The sequence below is a fragment of the Sciurus carolinensis genome, chromosome 7 (assembly GCF_902686445.1).
Source record: "Sciurus carolinensis chromosome 7, mSciCar1.2, whole genome shotgun sequence".
Classification (NCBI taxonomy): domain Eukaryota; kingdom Metazoa; phylum Chordata; class Mammalia; order Rodentia; family Sciuridae; genus Sciurus; species Sciurus carolinensis.
Genome location: NC_062219.1, coordinates 51,963,563 through 51,987,780, shown reverse-complemented (window position 1 = coordinate 51,987,780; position 24,218 = coordinate 51,963,563). Strand labels below are relative to the sequence as shown.

The following is a 24,218-nucleotide window of genomic DNA, read 5'->3' as shown; positions in this document are numbered from 1 at the left end:
TCAACCCCAGTACTGCAAAACAAATAAACAAACAATGGGTAGGTGCAGGTCATGTGTGTGGGCTGCAGCTCTGACTGGTGGAGTGTCCCCCCAGGAGCCTGTTGTCAAGCAAGTGAGGGCAGAGGGGGACATGATAGCCTGTGAGCACATCAGGCCTCTTGCACTGATTTTTCTCTCTCTCTCTTTTAATTACTTTTGGCTAGGCTTTGTGTCAAAGCTCTCAGTCAAGGAAGAACACGTTTTTGACTTTGAGCTGGGGTAAAGATCTTCCCCAGACTGACTCAGGTAGAAAACTAACCAGCCTCCATATTAGACCTGAGTTTTCCTTCAGTATTCTCTAAAGATGAACCTCTAAGCAAAGTGATCAGGGATTAACAATGCCAGGCAGGATGTCATAAAGCCATAGAACAAGCCAACCCAGGTGAACATGTGGGAAAATGTTTGCTTGCATAAATTACAGAACAGCTTATGTAAAACCAGGGTGCTGGCAAGGATTTCTAAAATGCATGTTTTAATTAGTTTCTCAATCTCTTCTTTTTAACTCTTTTAAATAAATAGATGAATCAAAAGAGGGAGATTATAATTCTCACATCCAGAAATTCCTTTAAAATCATAACCTTAAATTCAGCTCATGTCCAGATTTTTATTATGAAATTTTATACATATCAAAGAATACGTGAAGTCACTGCCCAACTTAAGAATTGGAGATCATTACCAATGTGTGAACGCTATACCAGGCTACTTCTCTGTCTGATGCATCCCTCTGTCTTGAAATACACACAGTTATAAGTTTATCATCTAAGAACATATGCAGATATTTATTTTCTTCTTTCAATACTACATGGATAAAGAAATGGTTTCTGGAGACAGTTTCTCTTTTAATATAGTGACAATGTTTACTGCTCTGAAATTCCACCAGATGGAGACATTTCATCACAAAAAAACCAACAACACCCATCATCCCCCCCAACCCCCCCAATTCTTCAACCTGGGAAATGCTCCAAAATGGCGAGGAAAAAATTAAGTGCTTGTAGCACAGGCTTAGTTTTCAATACACAATAACTTTCATCAAGTTAGTTCTAATTGAATTAAGAAAAAAAAAAAAAAAAGGCTAGCATCAATTTCAGGGTATGTGGGAATGTCAATGGGGACAAGAGGCCAATATATTTCCTTGCAAACTGGGACAAGTCCAGTCTTATTCAGGTGATTTGGCAATAATGAAGTAATTTCCAATTTAGATTCAGCATTAACTATCTCATTTTGGTCTAGGTACCTAAATAGTTTAACATAGATTAGAATCCAACTATTTGCTCATTCTAAAGCCATGTATCAAGAGTTTATGACTTTCTTACGTGACCCCATTAATCTCACAAGAGTTTTCAGTTACTAAGGAGAAAGATACCAATACTTGATTTCTCTGTTTCTAGACCATCAGGGTCACTTTCTCCATCAAAGGAGACACAAGGTGACAAAGACTCAATGTATTACGAAATGAACCTCACAATGTATTATGAAAAGAGAACCTCACATTTTATTACATTTACAGTTTGCTCACATTAGGCCCAGAGTCTGGTACAGACTCAAAAATGTCTATCACAAGTTATGGAACAAGTGAATAAATACCAGTTCACCTACAAATGAATAATACACTCACAAATTGCATTGATTTAGGAGAATAGGATCTCTAATACACTTTTATTTCTTTACTTGGGTGATTTTGGGTAATTAGCATTATTAAAACTGCATTTCTTCAAACTATTTTTATAGTTCAGATTTTTTAAAATTAATTCATACTTGGTGAGTTATTCTTTAATGGTTATATTGTTTTGATTCAAATGTTATTACTTAAACCCTGGTGCTGGTTTAGAATGGCTTTTCATAATAGCCCCCAATTTCTCTGATTTAAATCCCCAAAGATGCTATCAGGGCTTGTGGTCCTAGCAGCTGGGAGCTCAGGTACCCTGGAACCCTGATGGAGTCAGGAATTGGTATTTGCCAATAGCAGTCAGTGTGATCTGCTCAACTATTGAGAATTTTTATTATAAATGCTGAACTCTTTCTAAATTTGGGCACTGCCCATCTTACTTTCAGAGGACATAATAATTTTATCAAATGTTCTGGCAGGTGGCTTTAAGCCAGGATTTCTTCTGATCGCAACAGAAAACACTTGTAAAGAGGCCCCAGACAATGACCACTACTTCACTCTGTGTAAAATACAGTACATATTTTAAAGAGTCATTGTTCTGCGACGGTATGTCACTAGTCATGAAATATGAAAAAAGGGAATAAAATGGATGAACTTAAGTATTTTGCCAAACGAGTTCAAGTTTAACAATGTGCTGACACACCACACTGAGCTTTAACAGCAGGTCAATGATGTGCCCCTGCCAGGGTTGAGTGGCAGTGCCTCTGCCTCTGGGCACATCTGCACACACATATTCCATGGTGGACACCGCACAGTAAAAGAACCCTCGGCTGGGAGTGTGGCTCAGTGGAGAACACCTGCCTACTGAGAGCGAGACCCTGGATTCCACCCCCAGGACTGCAAACCCCCCTCCCCCCCAAAAAAACAAAACACACAAACAACATTCCAAACTGTGTGGCCTCCAGTCTTGATAGGGATAGGGAGTGGGAGGTGTGGCAGCTGTCCAGGGAGCCTCCCATCTGTCCCTCTGCTGTCAGGGAGGGGGCCAGAGGCAGGGAGGCTGCAGGGGAGGGGCGCCCACTGCCTTCACGATTTTCCCTGTTGTTACCCTTGACTCAGGGTATCGTATCTGTTACACAAACCTTATTTTCCTTTTCCATAACCTTTCAAAAGGGCCTTTAAGTGGCATGTAAGATGAGGAGTTTCACTAGTAAAAGGGAAGAACATTACAGGGGGTGGGGGAAGCTTTGTAATGGTTTCTTCCAGGAGAATAGGGTCGGAGGCTGGTGTGAAAATCACAAAATACAGACTGGATTCCCTCCCTCGCCTTCAATGTGTCTCCAAAATTCAGTTTGATGACCTAGTAGATCCTTTCTGGGTTAATGAAGGAAGAAGACATGGGTTTGACTTTGACAGGCACTGACTTTGCAAGTGCCCTACAACCTGATGCAGACCCGCCAGCACTGTGCAAGAACCCCCCTCAAGCAGAGCTGTGCACGGTACTTCCTAATACTCCTAGTTCTTACCATTTAAACTTTCAAATAGTTTTACGTTTGTAATTGGCCTTGCCATTTAGGGAATATCATATAAACTGGGGAGGGGAAGTGGTGTGTATTTCAGAATTTAAAGTTAATAGACTCTGACAAGAAGCATTCATCTGAGAATCAAACTAACAATAAGGAATCAGAAGTCATAAGAAATCAAAGCCAAATTCCCTCCTCTTCACCTCCCAGACAACTTCCAAACCTTCATGTAACTTGGATGGTTGAGTTGCCTTTGGTGGGGTTATGTGGGTCCTTCCAAGGTCACACCTGAACTTGTACTCAGGATGTGGCCTCCGCATCCCAGCCTGGGCTTTGCCACCAGCTAGCTTGGGCAGTTCCCTAACCTGGGCCTCGGACTCCTCAGATGTCACACGATGACTATGACACATACCTCAGACAGTTGTTCTGAAGAATAAATGAGAGCATTTATAACTCAGCACATGGCCTGCACATAAGGTGCCTTCAGTAAATGGCAGCTGCTTACTATTTTAAACAAATTCCTGTGGCTACAGGAGGAGGTCTCCTGGGGGAGGAGGGGCAGGTAATGTTCTCGACTGGGTGCTGGTTGCACAGGCAAGCTCCCTTTGTGAAGATTCAGCAAACTATGCTTTTAAGAAATTGTGGTGAAACAATGTAGGAAACATAAAATGTATCCTTTTAACCATTTTTAAGTGTAAAGCTGTGTGTCAGTGAGTACATTCACATTGTCGAATAACTATTGCCAAGTGCATTGTCCATCTGTGTACTTTTCTGCATGTATATCATTAAGTTAAAAACCAACAAATCTACCCACACCTTTGTGAATGATGACAATAATAGTAATTAAGAAAACCTCTGTGGCTAGTGGCTATGTAGATAGAGTCTTCCGATGTCTAGACGGGAGCTATTGGCGGCTCATGGAGGGACTCCGTTCTTGTTACTGAAAGGTGGCATGTTCTTGGTGTTCTCAGAGCTGGGGCACAACCCAGGGAGGGGTGGGTTTTCCCAAGGAGGTCGAAAGGGTGTTTTCAGGTCTAAGGGGAGTTCTGTTACGAGCCCTCCTCTCAGGGGAGGCGAGGGTAAGCAGGGCTCCCTCTTTCCTCCCGAGTCCTTCTACCACCATGAAATCCAGCTTGCTCAGAGAGCACAGAAGACTTGAAAGCAACCAGACAAGATGGCATGGAAGAAGCTCCCAGTGTGTCTGCCCCGCAGCGCCCACCCGCACCGTGGCAATCTTTCCTGACCACTGGAGAGTGCTCACGGGAACACTTGAGTTGCCTGGCTTGCTGATGCCAGGAGGACACCACCATTTTCCTGGGAGCCTGGATTTTTCTGGAGGGCCCTCATCTGTGCACACTGCCTTCAGCTAATAGAGGTGATATTTAAAAACCATAGGAAAATGTGACCCATATTTACTCTTGCTTGTAGAAGTAATAAGGGTAGAATTTGAGAAGTAAGTGTCATTTAATTTTCCCCACTCCCTGTTTAACGGTTGTTCCTAGTGGCCTGCCTTGTAGCCATTCACTGAACAGGTGAAACTGCTGCTTCTTTGGCCTCACAAAGATTTTCATTATGGGGACACGCCTCCATGGGCCTCACCCACTGGATCTGTTTAGCAGTTGTGAAAACAGAAGGAACTTGTTGCTGGCCCTAAGTGAGGGCTTAGCTAGAATGATATCCGAAATGTGAAGAAAATCTCAAGGCAGAGAGTATGTAACGTGGGCGGTCAAGCCATGTGCCAACCATTTGAGAGAGAAGTGCTGGGACAGTGGAGGGTAATGCTGCTGCTTCTACAACCTATAAACTAAATAAAACCCATGCCCCAAAACATGGACTCTGCTACTCTGGTATCCTCTAAAAAGCCCCTTGAACGTACAGCATTATACACCCCTGCACTGTGCCACTGACTCTTCTCTCAAATTACATGACTTTGAACTAGTGAATTTCACAAGCATTCTTTTATCTTTCCAGGCACTTGACAAGGCACAGGCTACACATGACAGCCCTTTCCCAGTCTGAAAGGCATGCGTGCTTCCCCCCTCTCCCACACTTACGAGCTGTTCAATATTTGAAATTTTTCTCCTTTGTGAAAACTCAGGTCATCTTCTGTCCGTGCTTCATAGTCATAAAGAGCCACAAATAGTGTCACTCCTGACAAAACAAGGAGAGAGAGATTATTACACAAGGGGACATTAATGCTAAGAAACGAAGTCTTTGCTAAAATCTCGTTCCCAAAATCTATGTTTTGTCAGCACCAATAACATGATGAAGTGTTATAAATAATGTGGGAAAACCAAGAGGCACAGGACCAAATTAGTGCCTTGGTTGTTGTAGGGGATCATTATTTTATGTGACAAAAACCTGGAGCTGGAGGACTTCTCTCTGTATACCTTTGAATGAGTCCCGGGGAAGAGACAGACTAACGTCATGTCCCAGGGCAGCAGCAGCATTATGGTTCAGATTAGCAGGACCCTGCAGCAGGGGCCAGCACCCTTTATCTCACCCACATTCTCCTCTGTGTAAACTGGGTCACTCTTTCCCATGGCACAACAGTCATGTGGAATGTAACAGGAAACTCTTTCTGTGGCTTGGGGAAACTTAGAGAAGGGTCTGAAATGCTCACCCCAATTGGAGGGTGCACGGCCCCGGGCATCTGTGGTTGCTTCTGTAGATTTGAGCTGCCTGGCCCCACTGTCCTCTCCCTGGCCTCCTCCTTCCTCACACTCACCTCTCCTTCCCACAGTCTTATAGTACTCACTCTTCCTTATACCCACTCTATGTCTTCTTATCTAGCAGTCGGTCCCCAGAGGCCCAGTCTGCCTTGCAGAAGTTTACAAACAATAGCAAAAAAAATGTCCAGACTTGCATCTGTCCCAAAACTTACTTTACACAATAGGCAGAATCTAAGGTGGCTCCTGCCACTGGTGGTCACTCCCTTGTGCCATCCCCTTCCCTCGAGTGTGGCCTTAACCTACTGATTTGCTTCTCACCAAGAGAACACATGAAGGTGATGGGATGTCCTTTAAGTGATCAGGGTTGAGACGATGGTGACTCCATCTTCCTGGAAGACTGTCTCTCTTTCTACATCAGCTTGTACACTTTGATGAAGCAAGGTGCCATGTTGGCAAGACCCATGTGACAAAGAACTGGCTAGCAGACAGGGAACAGAACCCTGTGAACACCACACCACATGACTTCAGAAGCAGATCATTCTCAGGTAACTGTGAGCTGACTGCAGCCTGGCCCACACACTGTGCCTGCAGCCAGGGTGAGATGCTGAGGCAGGGGACCCTGGTAGGTCATTCCTGGATTCCTGACCCCCAGGAACTGTGAGATGATGAATGTACATTGCTGTAAGTTGCTAAGTTTTGTGGTAATTCATTACTCAAGAATTGATAACTAAAACATTTCATTTCTCTGAGACCTGTTTTCTCACTTGGATCTCCACATACTTCGAAGTGCCTGCTATGGCCTGACAGCATGCACCTGCTCTTTTACCAAGCTGCCATGTTGCTGTGCAGGTTGTTCCAAGGAACAGATATGTCCATGGGATTTACAAGAGTCAGAGAGAGTGGAAGGACTTATCTTTCCACCTCATACCAAGTGGGACTAACTGCAGGAAAGTTGGCATTCAGACACCTGACCCTACAGAGAAGGTCTTACTGGGCAATTGGTTTCTTTGTTCGGATTTCTTCAAAAGATTAGAAAAGAGATAGCTATGGGGGCTGGGGATGTAGCTCAGTGGTAAAGAGATTGCCTAGAAAAGAGATTGACTTAAAACAAATATGTGGGTGCCTAAGTTCATGCCTATTCTTATTTCATATTCTCTTAACAGATTCTCTTCAGTATATAATTTAAAAACAGAGCCAAGATCATACTACAGTGATACATACATACCCATATTTATAGCAGCACAGTTCACAATAGCCAAACTAATGAACCAGCCTAGCTGTCCATCAATGGATGAATGGGGAAAAAGAAAATGTAGTATATATACCCAATGGAGTTTTATTCATCCATAAAGCAAAAAGAAATTATGCCATTTTCAGGAAAATAGATGGAACTAGAGACTATTACGTTAAGTGAGATGAATCAAACCCACAAAGTCAGGGGACATATGTTTTCTTTCAGATGCAGAAGCTAGAGAGGAAAGAGAAAAAGAAAGATGGGGGTGGATCTCATGGAAATCAAAGGGACATCAGTGGAAGAAAGAGATCAAGGGGTGGGAGGGGAGAAGGAAGGGGTGAAGTGTTGGGGATAGATATTGACCAAATTATATTGTTATATTGTGTGCAATCACGTACAAATATGTAACAACAAATCCCATTGTTGTGTACAACTATAATGCAGCAGTTAAAAAATGTGGAGGGAAAAAACAAAACAAAACAAAACAACAGAGCCAAATCATTCTGCTGTGTGGAAGCCAAAGAAGGCCCATGAAGCTGGACCCTCTTGCTCTCTCCTTGCATCCGCTGACAAGTTCTTACTGAGAGACTGAGGGCGGTATTGAAAGAGGTTACTGAGAAACGCAGACACTGTTCTTGGCCTTAAGGGACCAAAAGTAGCATTGGGAGAAAGAACTGCACATACAGTAAAACCAGTTAATAAAAAGCAGGAAAATATGTCATGTCTGGGGATATTATATTATAAGGGATCAGATGGCCTCTTCCACTAAGGTCATCCCTGGCTACAGTGCACACGCACATATTAGAGGCAAATAGCCTTCTCTTGTGAACCTAATGATTGATACCCGCAGACTAAGGGGTTCATGTCGAGCATTCATGAATGAGTGAACAGGGTTGGTGCCTGTGTCAGCAGAATTAAACAAGTCTGTCCTGGCAAAGCACTCATGCTTCTCACTGTCAAGTTGTGTGTGTGTGTCTGTCTGCACGTGCTGGGTGCACTTTTGACTCTTCCTTTATTGTGCATCCTCAAAAGATATAGGGCCCTAGACTGCCAGTCTGCCACTCTTCCCTCCTTTCTAGAGACTTTCCAGGAAGGCAGGAGGGATGGTGAGTGTACCACACAAAGCCTGGAGGAAAGGGAAAGCTAGAGCCACTGTAGAACAGGGGTGAACACAGATTTTTTTTTTTATCAGGTGGAGTAGCACATGCTAGTGTAAGAGAAGCAGACATGTCCAGAGGCTCTGGGTCAGGTGCCCTGATATAACTACCCTGCCATGTATTGCGTGCAGAGGGGAAAAGTCCTGCCGATGCCTTGTTAGTGGCAACTCCCCTGGTAAAAAGGCACAATGAGTCATTATATAAGGCAAAGACATCTGCTCCCAGATGAGATGCTACATTCTTTTAAACTTCTGTAATAAAACAATTTTGGAACAAATAATGTCAAGTATCTAGTTACCATGGTTCATATACTGGGAAAGGATCTGGAAGACTAAGGATGCATGAGATAACTTACAAATATTTCGGAAAACATATGTCTGAGAATGTGTGCCAGATATTTAACAAAGTATTAGCTAAGTCAGCAAATACACATGCCAGTAAAATATAGCGTTGTGGTATGAAAGACAAAGAAACTTAGAATAAAATAAAAAAGATACATGGAGGGTGGGGGTTGTGGCTCAGTAGTAGAGCACTTGCCTGGCATGTGTGACACCTTGGGTTTGATCCTTAGCACCACATATAAATACACACATACATAGCTACACAAATAAAAAAAATAAAGGGCCATTGGCAACTTAAAAAAAATATTTAAAAAAAAGATACATGGGAAAATCTGAGGGTTGATAGTCTCAATCATACAGAAGATAATGGAAATATCAGAGGGAGAACCAGTGATGAATGATCAAATATCATGCGGCCAAATGACCCCCTCTGCCAGGAAATGACAGGCAAGTTGAAGATCAGGAAGGTGAGAGAGAAGATGCATCCCACCAGAAGCGGTGGAGGGAGGTAGGAGGAAGTGTATTTATTTTGGAGAACTCAAGATACACACAGACCTAGTCCTGGAACTTCTGATACCCAAGATCTGGGATGGTGCTCAGGCAACTATATTATAAAAAAACCTGCCTTGACTATTCTGGGCAGGCCGAGGTGAAAGCCCTTGGCCTACAGGGCCTAGAGTATCACCGCTCACTAACTCATGCAGAATCCTTGCAGAGCAGCAACTTGGGATTGCCGCCCTCCTGTAGTCAGGCATTTTGATCTGTACATTGAGCTTTGTGGTTTTTTTTTTTTTTCTTATAAAGACCCTTCATCTGGTAGAGGATAGGTGGAAACTGACCAGTCTTCAATGTTGGTTCAAGGGAGCTGAATGGAGCATGCACGTTCAGTTGACAAAAGAATTAAGGACAGCTGTCCCCTCCCTTCCCTCAGTCCTCCTGCCTGCCTCACAGACAGTGGGTGCTTACCTGTTCCTCCTCTCGTACGCAAGGTCCCAGTGTGAGAGGAAGAGTTCACACCCCCAAAGACAGTGAGTCCTTGGCCCCCGGCTGCGTGGAAGTTGTTGTAGTTTGGGATGGAGGTCACGCCGAAGCTGGGGTAGTGCTGAGGAGTGGGGTCTGTGCCATAGCGGTACCCGGAGCTCTGGTTCAGGCTGCCATCCCTCTCCTCCGTCAGTTTTGTTGCTTCTTTATCCTTACATTGCACACAGCCCATTATCTAAATTCCTGAAAAAAAAAAACAGGAAGGAGATGCATGAACTTGGATGCTCTTTAGTTGCTGGGTTGCTTTATTGCTACAGAGATATAATTTATCAAGCTGGTCCTTCGCTATTTTAGGTCTATGAAAGATGTGAAGAAAAGTAGTAGCCAGGATTGATGGTGAGCAGGAATCTCAGTCCCCACTCACATTTGTTCCCCATGTACCCGGAAGACAGGATCATCACAGGGGACAGTGCCCACCAGGCAGCAATCTTCCTCAAACGAGGCCTGTACCCTTTCAAATTCTGTAATATTATACACAAATGATTCTTATTATGCTTCTCTTTAGTCATCTTAAAAATAATGTATACTCTATAAAATAATTCTAGAATAAAAACTTCCATCATGGCAAAGGAAACAAAAAGAGGGCCCAGGAGTACTGGAAAAGACAAAACAGGGTCCCTAAAACTCACCAGACCCTCTTCACTCATGGGTGCCCATTGTTCAGGCACAAAGTAATAATAAGAATCAAAATGAAGAACTAGTTACTGAATGGGAAATAAAATTGCCAGAACCTAAGAGGCCCAAGATAGCCCACAGTCATACAATCGTTTAAAGCTGCTAATTAACTTTTCAAATTTCCATTAGCTTTTGACATTCTTCAAAAACATTTTTAAAAAACCCACCCCTATGCTCTAGAGCCAGTGGTAGATTAAAAACTTGAATCACTGTCACCCTCCCCTCCTCAAACCCATTTCTCCCAGAATCCCCACCCCAGGAAATGGCACTTCCAAAGACCAGCTTCCTCGACTCAGAATCTGGAGAACATCCTTCTTCCTTCCTCCTTGTTTGTTTTTGCTCTTCCTGTCTCACATGCTACTGCTCAAACATGCCCAATATTTCAGTTCCTCCAGGATTCCATTCTTTCCCCCCATTTACCTTCAGGCCTTGGAATATAGCCTTGAACACTCTTTCCCCCTCCTCTTTGATATGCAGGGGATCTTTCATTCCTAGCGAATGCATCACTTCCTCTCCAAAGCCTTCTCTGACTCCCCCGGCTTCCCCCAGGCTGGGATAGTGTTTTTCCTAAGTGCTCCCACAGTGTCTTGATTTCCCTTATCATGGCACCTATGGTGCCCTTTTAAAATATGGCCTGGTCACTAGTCCCATTGCCCAATGGACTGCAAGTTGCAGGAAAGCAGGGCCTGTCCATTCCCCTCACTGCTCTATTGCCAGTGCCTGGCATACAGTACATGCTTAATAAATCATAACCAAATAAGTAAAGATTCTGCAGCTCATTATGTTTCTCTTTCACTCTTTCTCTTTACATCAAGGCCAATCTTTCTGACAGTGACCTCACAGGGTGCCCTACATTTTCTAATCTACTGGCATGTATTTGAGAAGTGAAGAAAATTCAGAAAAACAAGGTAAGGTGGTTAAATGGTCCACTTTGAACTGTAGACAGACGGGTAGGTAGAACTTGCAGTGGACGTCCCTTCTCAAACTCTGAGAAGCAGCCCATTTGGGACCACAGAGTCAAATAAGAAATGCATGACATCATGGGTAATAACATGTAGCCCCTGGGGAGGGAAGAGCTGGCACAGGACAGGAAAAAATTGGGGGCTGTGAAGTTTTTCTATTCTATCTTGCAAACCAATGTGGGGGCTGCCAGACAGGACAGGGAGACTCCCAAAGGCACTATTCTGAGCACTACTGTTCTGCTGGACCAGGTCATAGAAGCAAATATCAGACCTTTCTGAAGCCCTTGCAAATTAATACATGCTTATTGAATTGAGAGTCAGTTCTTGAGAATGGGAATGTTTGCAAATGAGCCGCCTACTGCTGGAGCTGAGATCACCAAATCTGGAACACATTTCCTAATAAATCATTTGAAATTAACTTAAGAGTCTACTGTGTCCAACACGCTTTCTAACTTACGGTAAATAAAGGATTTTAACAAGTTTCCAATAGGAAACACAAAATATCTCCAAGGCCTTCCATCATTTGTTGTTAATATTGCTCCATCAGACTGCTAAATATCTTGCAAACTCTATATGAACTCTTTTCATGGTGGAAAGTTGCTCTGAGCCTCTACAAAGGTCAGAGAGAAAACATTCTTATCTCAAGTGCTCCCCCAGTCCCAGGGATTTCACTGACCTGTAATTAGAGGATGTATACCTGGATCCCAGAATCACATCATTTATACCAGTGGTTTCCCACCAAGGGACATTTAGGCACTGTCTGGAGATAGTTTTGGCTGTCATGATGCAGGCGGGGAGGGGTAGCACTGGCACCCAGTGGGCAGAGGCTAGGCATGCAGCTAAACATCCTACAATGTACAGAGGGCTTCTCACGACAAATCAATACCCAGTCCCAAATATTAATAGGGTCAAGGTTGAGAAATCCTGATTTACAGAGAGGAAAGACTTTATACCTACATCTTTGAAACAGTACAACAGCTCTTTTTCCTTGTGTGCATGTGATTAACATGTAACCCAGAGGGCTTTCCTTAGGAAAACAGGCATGTTAGGAAAAAAGAGGCAGATTAAAAAATTGACATGAAAGGTTCTGATTTTTCTTTAGAAGTTTGTTCACCGTGATAGAGAAACAGAACCTAAAACCAAAGAGACCTCTCATTACAAACTAGTCTTCCAACTCCAACCAAGTAAAATAAACACATTGGAAACCCTGCGGAAAACAGGACCTCACATCTGATCAAACTAAGAAGATAATCTTCCAGAATCCACTGAAAAAAAGAAATACACTGTAATAAATGACCAACAGCTTACATATAATTTTATGAAATAATGGAGGGGAAAATCATCAACCCCTTAAGGCAGGGATTATTTTGTGGTTTTTGTTTCACAGTTGTATCCCCAGTACCCAGAATAGTGTTGGGCACACAGGAATACTCAATAAATGTTTGTTTAGTGAATTAAAAAAAAAAAAAAAACTCAACCAAAATAATTTTAGAAAAAACAATCCTCTTTTATAGAAGGAATAGCATGTCATGCATCCAAAATTTTAAATTAAGTAATGTTTCTATAAAGATCTTGTTTAATCTCATCTTTATTGACACACATGAAGAAACAGAAATAAGCCAGTAAAGACAAGCTTGAGTCATTAAAAGTTAATCACAATGAAAATATTTGTGTAAGAATTTGTGGTCTTCCTCCTCCCACATGGGGCGGACAGACTAACCATTTCCTATGGAAGCGTCAGGGGAAGTGCTGAGTTGTACTCAACGTGATAAGGCTCCTTGCCATGGGGCAAACTTCTGGGTTTGGGGGCTAAAGTAAGGCTACTGCTATTATATACAATTATGTGCTGTGGCTTTTATGTCCAATGCTGTTAAGTCCACCATCAACACAGAAAGTACTAATATGCTTGCTCTACATCTGTGGGTCACTGGGAAACACTGAATAATGCCTGTCTGGAAATGGGACACTAGAGTGTCTTTGAGTGGTGAAATATCACATGACCACATGGCTGTAGTCCTCTGCAGGCTGTCATGCCTAGAAAAGCCAGTAGAAGAACATTTCAATATGCCTGTGGTCAAGGTATGTGGATTATGGCTATGAGGCCTCTGTTCTTCAAACTTTTTGCCAACTAAGAGGCCATGCTTCTACTGTGAAAATAAAACCTGATTTACTTAAATTTTCCTTAGTTCTGTGGCTCTTTGCCAACAGCATTATGCAACTGGGAAGAGTTGCCAGATTCAGAATTTAAGGATGGCCACATCCTGCTCCCATGAGCATGGCAGACATTATCAACCGATCACAGTGCTTCCTGCAGCTCTGTCTTGGTTAGTCTCTGTAAACTTCACATAGCTCTCCAGTGATCACCTTAAGCTGATCTGGAGGGTTGGGTCTCTTTGCTAGTATGGGCACAGTGTCCTCCGACCCAAGGTAAATTGAACACATATTCACTCCTACTGAGGCCTTAGACCACAGTCTGGTCTTCCAGATGTACATTAAACACAGATAGTACTCATATTTCCTAATAAGCCGATCAAAGAATAATGCTCATATGCTCCAGTTCCCATGTCGCAGGACTTGTGAGGTTTAGGTGTATACTTGAGCTGGGTGCTAAAAAGGGAAAAAGGCCACTGGCAGTCTTTTGCACAGCAGAGTACTTTCTCTCAAGACACATACACTTGTAGGCGGGAGTGAGCGCAGGAAGAGGAAAGGTGAAACTGACAGGTGACTCTGATTTTAGCAGCGTGAGTACTTATGCTCAGAAACCAACCCAAAGGGTGTGGAGAAGTGACAGTCCTTAGCATAACTCGCCATCCCTGCTCCTGACAGCCCAGTGGGTGACTCAGGCTTTGGAGGATGACAGGCAAAGCAATGTATGGCCAATACTCTGAGGTGACATGTTCCTGGTGTTCCCATCTTCTAACCCTCTATCTCTGGTCTCTCCTTTACTGGGCAAGTATTAAAAATGAAAATAAGAGAACAAGGAAAGAAAGTAAACTGAGAACCTAGAAACAAAGTCAAGGAAATGAAAGGAGCACTATTGAAAGAAGAATTTAAAGCTGAGTTGTAGATCAACTGCAGTTTCATACACTTCTCTGGGAGAAAGGCACAAGTTGGCATCTTCTTGGGCAAATATCATTTTCCAGTCAGTGGCAATGGCCGAAGGGAAAGGATAAGATGTGGCAAAGGCACATCAGAAATCAGCTGACTTCAGGACAGAAGGTTCAAGGCAGGGGGCTCTTGATCCTTACAAAATTGGCAACACCCACAAGAATTGACCTGAGGTATTTTGCTACATTCTCAGTGGAGAAAGTTAATCCCTGAGAGTCTAGGGAAGCCTTTTTCCTGAGTTCTCACTACTGGGAGCAGGATATTTAGAGACTGCTGAACACCATGCTGGTAGCAATGGCAGTTGGGCCACAGAACCTGCCACCCAAATTTCCAGATTTCCCAGCACCTTTCAATTCTTTGCAAAGGGACTTTCCTCCTTTGTAGGGCATGGGGCTCCTGATCCTGACAGCCTATAAGTGAGTCCAGGCAGTGCTGCTCTGTGGGACACCCAGACAGAAGAGCCAGGGGTGCCTGGGGCAGCTAGGAAGAAGGAAGGACTGCACTGACCACTCTTGACAGCACGAGCACTCCCTGAAGTCCTGAGGCAAAAAAAAAAGGTGGGTGGGGGAGGCACAGCTGGGTTAGCACTGTGCTAATATCTGTACAGATGTAAAAATGTGAGGGTTGAGCTACATACACATAGGTGCTGGGCCCAGCCAAGGGCTCCACCCCAGCTATGGAAAGACGTGCATGCAGGGCTCTGCCTGTGTGGGAAATCCTCTTTTTGCTGTGAGCTGGAGGGAAGGAATGCCAAGACAGTGTAGTGAGAGGCAGAATCCTGAGCTGTCCCCCAAGACTCCTGTCCCTAGTGAGCATGCCCTGTGTGATCCCTCAAGATTTGTGAATGACAGAATGGTCACTCCCATGATTAGATTATGTAATTTGATACAGTCGACATTAAGAGAGGGACATTATTCTAGGTGGACCGACCTAATCAAGCGAGCCCTTGAAAGGGATGGCTCTTCTTGGAGATGTAGATTCAAAGTGTGAGAGGCATTAAGTGTGAGGGAGCTTAAAGATGGAGCGGCTATGGGCTACTATACATGTGATGGCCCTAGGAGCTAAGAGCTCAGAGATGGCAGAAAGCAAGGAAGGAGATCTCAGTCCTGTAATCACAAAGATCTGAGTTTGGTCAAGAGCCTGAATTGGTCGATGATGTGTGTGGCTCAACTGTCATGGTTTTACATCTGCACGGTGCTTGGAAATGGATTCTTCTTAGTGAAGCCTCCAGATGACAAAACAATTAGCTGCTGCGATTTCATTTCAGCCTTGTTGAGCAGAGAACACAGCCACTCCATGCAGAACTGGGAAAGTCAGCGGATGTTGTTTTAAGCTGCTGAGTCTGTGGTGCTTTGTTATGCAGTAGCAGAAAGTGAATACATATTTAGGTGGGATGGGGCACCATGGAGATGAAGGCTCCAATCTCCACAGTAATAACCAACATCCGAGCAGGGCTCCCTGCAGGCCAGGTCCTGAGCTGTACACTCGAGCATGCTATCTCACTAAATTCTCACAACCCTAAAACGCAGGTATTCTTATTTTTCTGCACTTTACAAGGGAGGAACAGTCTGGGTAAGGTGTCTGCAGCTAAGTCAGGTGAAGATAGGATGTTCAGCCACATAGTCTAAGTCCATGGTTGGTACAGAGAACCTCTGTACCAGAGTTCCTCCTGCATCCTGGCCAGTCTGTGCAAGGGTGTGGATATAAGGGTGGGGGCGTTGAGAGAAACACACACAGAGAAGGACTCACCTTCATGTGCAGACTAACAGAGGCCCTGATTTCAGGGACTGGACCTCAGTCTTCTACTCACACTCCACCTCCTAGATAGGCTCCTGTGGAGGTGCTGGAGCATGCCAGGTGTAGTGAGTCACCTCTTCCTTGGTGTGGTTTGGCATCTTAATGAACGTTTGAGTCAATGACACTAAAGCAGCCTTCAATTTCCTGACCTTTCCTGGTCGTGGCAAGGGTGTTTATACACCCCAAAGGAGTCAGCCTTGGTTTTCTTGGTATAAAAAAATTTCTTTCTTGGAATACTTAAAAGATGATTTGCTTTGCAGGCAAAATTTTCTGGAACATATTTACTGCCTAAATGAAAATATTCATATACTGCCCCCATTAAGCACAAAAATAACAGATTTCTACTCTCAATTAGCGTTCTGTGAGGGAGAACCCTTCTCCCCAGTCACAAGCCATAAGATAAGCAGTCTCCGAGGTGAGAAGACTGGGTAATGTGTAAACTGCAGACGCTGGCCACATTCAGCAATGGGAAAACAGAGCCCATTTAAAAATCAAGCCAAAGCTTTGCTTTAGAAATAATAAGAGGTGGAGTTGGACCATTCAATCATTTATGCATTATTTTGCAAAGGCCCTCTGGAGGGTAGATCTTGTCCTATGCAGCACAGCAAGGGCACTGAGTTAATATAAGTCACTCATAAAATATCATATTACTTTAAGAAAAAGCCCCATTCCTAGAACTAGAATAATTTTGTGGCTCCCCACCTTTAGCTTTTCTTGTTCAAATGGCCCCCAGGCTGAGAAGCAGTAGCTCCTGTCGCTATAATATGTTCTCCTCTCCCTCCTGCACAGCTTTCCTTTCCCCAGTGCCTGGAAATTCAAAAACACTTAATAAAATAGAGATGGAAGCATTAGACCCCAATGGGAGACTTAACACTGCCATCAAGTGAATGCTGGAACTGGTCCCAACCCTAAATGGCCAAAGATGCTTTAACACTAAACTATGGGAAGGCTCCAAAAAGAGAGTGAGAACATTTTCTTCTTACATTCATTTTGCTTTGAATTTCAGGGTGAAGACGAGAGCCAAATGGTGATAGAAATAAGGGCGATATGTTTTAACTGTGTTGGTGCCAAAGAGTTCAGAAGGAATGAGGGCACAGGATGTGAAGTTTTTCAGTCTCCACCTTTCTGCCCCTGCAAATTTTTTGGTCCACAGAAAATCCCCTTGTGGTTAATATTTTTATTTTTATTTTTCCATCTTGAAGATGTATTTCACAAACTGTGAAAGTTACCCTCTTAAAGCAAATAGTGTGGTGGTTTTCAGTACATTTACAAAGGAAACCAGTCGTTGCTAGTTTTACATTTTCGTCATTCCCCCCAAAAACCTATACCTATTGTGAAACTTAGGGGAAAAATACTCCCTTCAGGAGTAATCAGAGAAGCAATATCTTTCACCTTTAAATTCACAAATAATATTTTTTAAAGTCTACCCAGTGGTAATGGAGGTTCCTGGAAATGAATATTCTCCTACCATGCTGATAAAGCCTGGAGATTTTGGTAAAACAACTTGGTCATTATCAAAATCCTTAAAACTGGGCATGCTCTTTGACCTGTCAATTGTGCTGAAGAGATATCTTAAAAAATGACAAAGTTCTCCAAAGTGTTATTTACCATTTGAGAAATTAGAAAACTTGCTAGTTGTTTAACAAGAGGGTGGCTAAGCAAACTGTAAGGCATGCCCATAATGGAAAGTTAAGCAGAAATTACAATTTAGGGGCTGGATCTGTGACTCAGTGGCAGAGCACTTGCCGAGCAAATGTAAGGCACTGGGTTTGATCCTTAGCACTGCATACAAAAATAAGCAAATAAAATAAAGGCATGCTGTCTATCTATAGCTACAAAAATTTTTAAAAAAAAATTTTAGAAAAGAATTTACAACTTAGGGTTATAGAAATTATCAGTAATACAAAAAAAGTCCATGTTCTATTAAGAAGGGTTGCATGATTGCAAATATAGAACAAATGCCTAAAAAGTGATTCAGAGGGAAATATACCAAATTACTGGTGATGTATAGATAACACATAAAGGGAGACTGTTATTTCTTTGCTATTTATTTCTCAGGTTGTCTACACTGAGAATGCACCATTTTCATAATGAGAATATTGTCTTTATTTTTTCACAAGAAATCTCCCTTTAGTTTTAGTTCCTGATTGAATTTATACAGAAGTTGAAACAATCATACACTGATGACGTGTACTTTGTGAACTGAAAAGTTAAGGGAGGGAGAGAGAGTGATTGATTCCAGAGCCTGCTAAGAGGCAACTTCTCCTTCTGGAAGGTGTGAGACTTCTACGTGTGTTTTCCAGACCTCTTCCGAAGTGGGTAGTGAGGGGCAGAGCAGGGAGCAGGTAGTGAGCACACACATAATCTAATTAAGGACAGAGATAAAGAGAAGCCACATAAGGAGACCCCTGCAGGAGACCCCTGCAAGAGTGCAGAATCTGGGATAATAGAACCGACAGTGGGGTGTCTGGATTAGTGGGTTTTTGAGAAGCTTTGAGTCTCAGTCTTAGGTATTTGGGTAAACCCACCAAACTCAGAATGGCAGTGTTCATGCAAGTCAGCCTGGAAGCTGAGCAAGGTATCTGGTCTTGAGGTGTCTGCAGGCCTCTCTGTGAGCAAGGTCTGAGCTCTAGGCAATGGCCCAGCTCCAGGAAGGTGCAGAGGGTTGCAAAGCACTTTTGCTCTTTGGATTCCAGTTCATGGTAGAGGCAGGCGACTTGTCCTCATGCTTGCTGCTTTCGCTCTTTCTTGCTGGAACATTCAGTTCGGCATTTTGCTGCTTCGACTTTTGAGTCACTATCCCTAGAACTTGGGGCAATGCCAGCAGGCCAGAGGACAATAAGAACAAGGGTTTTCCTGACCTGAAATTCTCCAGGAGCACAAAAGGTTTAATAGAAACATTTCTCTCTAATGTTGATGTTCAGTCAAACTCTTTTCCACCCTCATGGGGCCTGTTCTGTGAAGACTGTCACAGGAAAACAAAAATAAAAACAAAAACAAAAATGTGGGCTTCTGTTCACGAACCAGCAAAGAGAGAGAGGAAAGTCAGTACCACATCTGGGTCACAGAGGCAGAAGAGCCTGGCTTTCTGGGCTCAGTCTGTTTCAGGAACAGTTGTGGCAGAACTGGCTGAGGGCCAGGGATCAGGGTGGCACCTGGTGCAGCCACCAGTAAACACATTAGCACAAAGTGGCTGTCGGAACAGAGGTTCCCTATCCAACCCTGCTCTGATCTCTCCAGTCTCCACACAGGTTCTTTGCCAGGAGACCCCATATTCTTTTAAAGAAAGAGGAATTCCTTTTCTGTTTCTTTAAGTCATTATTTCTGGTCATGAAGATCAACTCCTTTATAGCAAACGATGGACTTTAAGTAAGGAAATGTGGCCTTTCTTTTCTCTCTCTCACTCTCTCTCTCTTTTTTTCCCAGTAAGTTCATAGAAGGGTGTTTGTGGTCCCTTTTCACTGACGGTTTGCCTGGTTATAAGTCAGAGCCCAATCAAAATCTGAGAACTTGTCATAAAGTCATGTGTTTTGGAACACGAAACCGTTGTTCTGGACCATCTTTTCTTTGAAGAAGGGCCCTCCAGCCCCTGGTCTCTGGTCTTCACCTGAGTACTTTATGCAAGCTTCAAGGAACCAGCAGCACCAGCAGCTGCCGCATTTGCAACCCTAGAGTGGTTTAGAATTTCAAAGTTTCTGGATGGCTGTTGGGGTGGGAATGCTGGTAAATCAGGCAGTAGAAAATACACATGGTCCTCTCTAATGCTGGGACTCAAGAGAAAAGAGAACTTCTGCCATCCTTGAGTTACCTGATCCCCCGCCTGCCCCACCAGGCTGGTGAGCTCAGGTTGGTAGACAACGGGGTGTCTGCCTCAGTGTAGGTTTCCCAAAGGGTGCACACTTGTGGAAGCCAAGTTGTGCCACAAAGACACAGAGGAAGTGAAAGGAGGGAGATAAGTGAGAGGAAGAGAACGTGGAGCTACCGGAAGGCCTCAGTGACACTATCCCCAGCTCACATGTGAAACAGGCTTTGGGATGACAAAATGGCTACTTGTGTGGGATGAACACTGTTACATGGGCCACACCACTTGTAGATGACCTACCTAACCCTGATAAAATCCAGTCAGATTTCAATTAAAAAAAAAAATTAATGAATCTGAAAGAGGGAACAGATGGTTTATGAATAGCATACATTTTGTAAACACTGTTGCTTATAAAACTTACAGAAAAAGCACATGAATGATTTTTTTTTTTTTTTAGTGCTGTCTTGCATAATACTTAGATTTGAAGTTATTGCCTTAAAGACAGCATGATCTTCTCTTTTCTTCTAGAAGTGTGTAGGATTCTGGTATCAGGGTTGTCCTGGGCCTGAAACATGAAGACACACAGCCTGGACAACCTTGAGACCCAAAACCATATCACTGAAACAAAACAAAACTAACAAAACAAAACAGAAAACTGTGGAGGACACGGGTAGTAAGGAGTGTGGCAGTCTGCTTGTTTTCCCACAAACCCCATCCTTGCCCCTTCCACAGCAATGGAGCCTCAGCTGGGCTAGGGCTGGGCAGCTGAAGACTGCACCTTCGGCCTCTCTTGCAGCCAGGTTTGGCTATGTCACTAAATCTGGCCAAGAGGTTGTAAGTGGATGTGATAAATCCAACTGCTGCATCCTGCAAGTGGGAGTGGGTGTCTTCCATTATCCTTCCGTAACTGGCTTAACAGGCTGAGGATGACGACCCCGGTAAGGAATGGTGCAGTCACAGGACAGAAAGGACCCGTGTCCTGGAGGGCCTTGCGGAACATAACTGCTCATTCACCCTGAAGAGCCAGTCTCTGACCCTCACGTGAGAGAGGCATGGACACGTATCCTATGTGAACTGTGTATTTTGGGAGTTGTGGGCCTGTGTGTGGTGGGGTCTTCTTTGTTTTAAGAGGCAGCCTGCGCCTAGACACAAGAAGAGCGTGAATGTAACAGAGATCAAAGGCTACCTCTGTTGGGCGTGTATTCCTTCATCCACCCCCATTCCTATAGACCTGTTTTGACACCAACAGTTAAACCTGCATTAAGGCATGTTAATAAAGTAACACCACTGCTACTGAATAATAGAACTTGCTGCTCATTGGGAACTTATTTTTTACTTGGTATTTTATACAGGGTATTTCATGTCATCCTCAGAGCAACCTTGCAAGTGTTTTTCTCAGTTAAGGAAGCTTGGGAATCACAGAATTTAAGTAATTTGCCTTTACCCAGTTTGAGAGATTTGAATCTAAATTCACACCTATTGCAATCACATATTCTACATGTCAGACCACGTTATCTTTGAGAGGCATGCTCTGTTCCTTGCTATTTTCTAGGTCCAACTAGGTTGGTCCCCAGGTGTCCAGAGCTTATTAGTTTTGATATTGAACTCTCACTTGAGAAAAGTCCTGGAAGTATTAGTGTCCTGGAGCAAGACTGCTGAGTATCTCTGTGGTCTGGAGCCTGGTTTCCTCATCAGTTCAGCAATGGATTTCAACAAGGAGCTCTCCAACATTCATAATAAGGCCAGGACTCCAGAAGGCACAGAACCCTCTGTGCATATTCAAGCAGAACCACTAAGCCTGCAGGTTGGCCCAGCGCGTATCTTAGTGTCCCTTAGTTGAATCTTAGGAATATGAAGAGCTATGCAGAGACCTGACCACATGATCAGGTTTGGTTAAAAATGCTCACATGACCCCTGCCATGGCCAAAACCTTGACCATGACATATGAAACTCTTAATGATGTGAGAAGAGCTGAGCACTGCTATATCCTACAGTTTTTATTTTATTTTATTTTTGCACTGTGGTTTAAAGTGTTCTTTTTTACTGCAGTTTTCAGAAGGCCTGACTATGTCCTCCATGTTGCTAAAATGGAGAACAACTTGTGATCCTGCTCAACCAGCTCAGGCGCTTATGACAAGTTTTGGTCTTGAACCACCTCCTCCCTGATCACAAGAAGGTCCCAACTTTCTCTAGTTCTCGCCTAGGGTTTGCTAGCTATAGTACATCTCCTTCTAAGCTGCTGGGCAGGAGGAAGAAAGAAAACATTAACAAGATCAAAGAAATTTCCCCCCACCCCTCGCGCAAAAGTTACTCAGAGATCACTGTGGCGACAAATCATCCCTTTTCAACTGCTTCACTTCCCTTGTGTTTTGTCTCTCTGCACGTATCTTTAATTTATATTCAGCCCTGTCTCCAGTCCTTATTCATCCAATGTATTTTCATCCCCTCTAAGTGACAGGCACTGTGCAAAGGGCTTTGGCTATAATGTCAAGCAACCGTGGCCCCTGCCTTGCTTATATATACTTAAAAGGGGACAGGCAAGTAAATCAATGGTCTCAGGACAGGGAGGGAACGCAGAGGGGGTTCTAATTAATCAGGTCAGGAGTCAGGAAGGTGATTGGACACTGGCCTAGACAAGGAGGGGTGGGTGCTGCAGGCAGGTTAGCAGCACCTCTGAGGGCACATGGGACAGCATGTGCTTTCCAAGAACAGTAAGGGGTCCTGCAGTTCATTTGATTTCTGTCCATATGTATGGAGTACTCAAAGTGCCAAGCACATTGTGAGGTTCTGTGTGCTAAGGGTTAAGAAGAAAGGCGTCTTATCTACAGGAGCCTATCTGCACAGCTGTGAAAGTGGCTGCACATGAACCTGAGAAGCAGGTAGAAGCCAGATCATAAACAACTAGATATATGTCCCTTCCACTGAGTACTTAGTGTGGAGTCTGGAGCTTTGCTATGTGACATATGCAAATCATCTCTGATGCTCCATCAATAGCCTTGTGAGCTGGGTATGATTATTTCTATTACCTACCAATGGTGTTATTTTACAGATGGAGGAATTAAGTGTAGGGAGGTCAAGTTACTTGCCTCAGGCCTCACAGCTAGGCAGAACTGGATTTTAACTCAGATCTGGCTGAATCTAAGACCTACACTCTTAATTGTGTGCTGATATGCTAAAGCATTTGTACATCCCCCAGCTGATACTTATCCATTATTAAGTGGGAGTGAAACTGGGTCTTGACAGACACATACTGAAACCGAGGAGAGAGGAGGAACATGGGGAGCCAGAGAGGCCAGGGGTGGGAGGAGATTGCATCAGGTGGCTGGAGGGAGAGGCATCTAGGTAAGACCTGTCTTCCTAGGCTGGACAAACAACTCTATCCATATTGGCTACCTGTCTATGCATAATTCATACTCATAAATCATTCCCCAATGATAGAAAATTGGTAGCTTTTGTTGCATGTGAGCATTAAGATCTGAAAACATCGATGTCCGCAGACTACCAGACTATATGAATTGCATTACCTGAGAGCCCTGGCACAAAAAGAACCCCAGGATCTTTTGGACCTGATAGGAGTGGGAGATAGAAGCTTGTTGTGCAGCTGTGTAGGTGGCTGCCTAAACATGACAAGGACAGATAACAACAGAGATAAGACATCTGCAAGGCAGAATATCAGGGGGACAGCAATGCCCACGAAAAAAGCACACAGCAGATAATATCCAACAACAGGCTGCTGTCACAGAGGAACCTAAAAGAGTGGCTGGGGTTAGAGGTACAGATGAATGTTTCTCCTCCAACTGCAGAGAGTTTGCTCTGTCAAGTCAAACAGGAACATCTTTATTGTGATGAACACATGGCGGTTACACTTCAGTTCTGCATGAAATATGTAGCCTATTTTTCAGCCCCGGCAGCTCTGCTTACATATATAGGTTCAGCACAGAGGATGGAAACTCTTGCTCATCTGCTAGCAAGAGTCATCAGGCAGCAACTCCGGTAGAAGGAAGCACTTTGTCCCAGCACTGAGCAGAACTGGCCTGTCCCTGAGCTCTCATGCTAAGGTCCCGCGAAGCTGCCTTATAAGACTCCAGGTGACGATGACCGGAGTATGGCTTTGTGCTCTGTGCCAGTCCTGGTGCAATACAACCCAAATTGACTCAGCAAGTAACAATGGTACACGCTTGGAATAAACCCAGGCAACAGCTCTGCCATAATTCACTTTGACAAAGGCTGACTCTACAAGCTGATTATCAGCTTGGGGTGG

The 24,218-nt window shown here is 43.7% G+C and overlaps 1 protein-coding gene across 4 annotated transcripts in view; it reads right to left on the bottom strand.

The window, feature by feature from the left end:
• The window catches only part of Fyn (FYN proto-oncogene, Src family tyrosine kinase), a 205,639-nt gene that overhangs the window by 48,580 nt on the left and 132,841 nt on the right, over positions 1 to 24,218 (bottom strand). For all 4 annotated transcript variants that reach the window (XM_047557945.1, XM_047557946.1, XM_047557943.1 and 1 more), the window contains 2 exons: positions 9,539 to 9,796; positions 5,223 to 5,319 (listed from right to left, as the gene is read on the bottom strand). In XM_047557945.1, coding sequence (XP_047413901.1) covers positions 5,223 to 5,319; positions 9,539 to 9,785 — 344 coding nt within the window. In that variant the 5' untranslated portion in view covers positions 9,786 to 9,796. The remainder of the gene's footprint in view (positions 1 to 5,222; positions 5,320 to 9,538; positions 9,797 to 24,218) is intronic.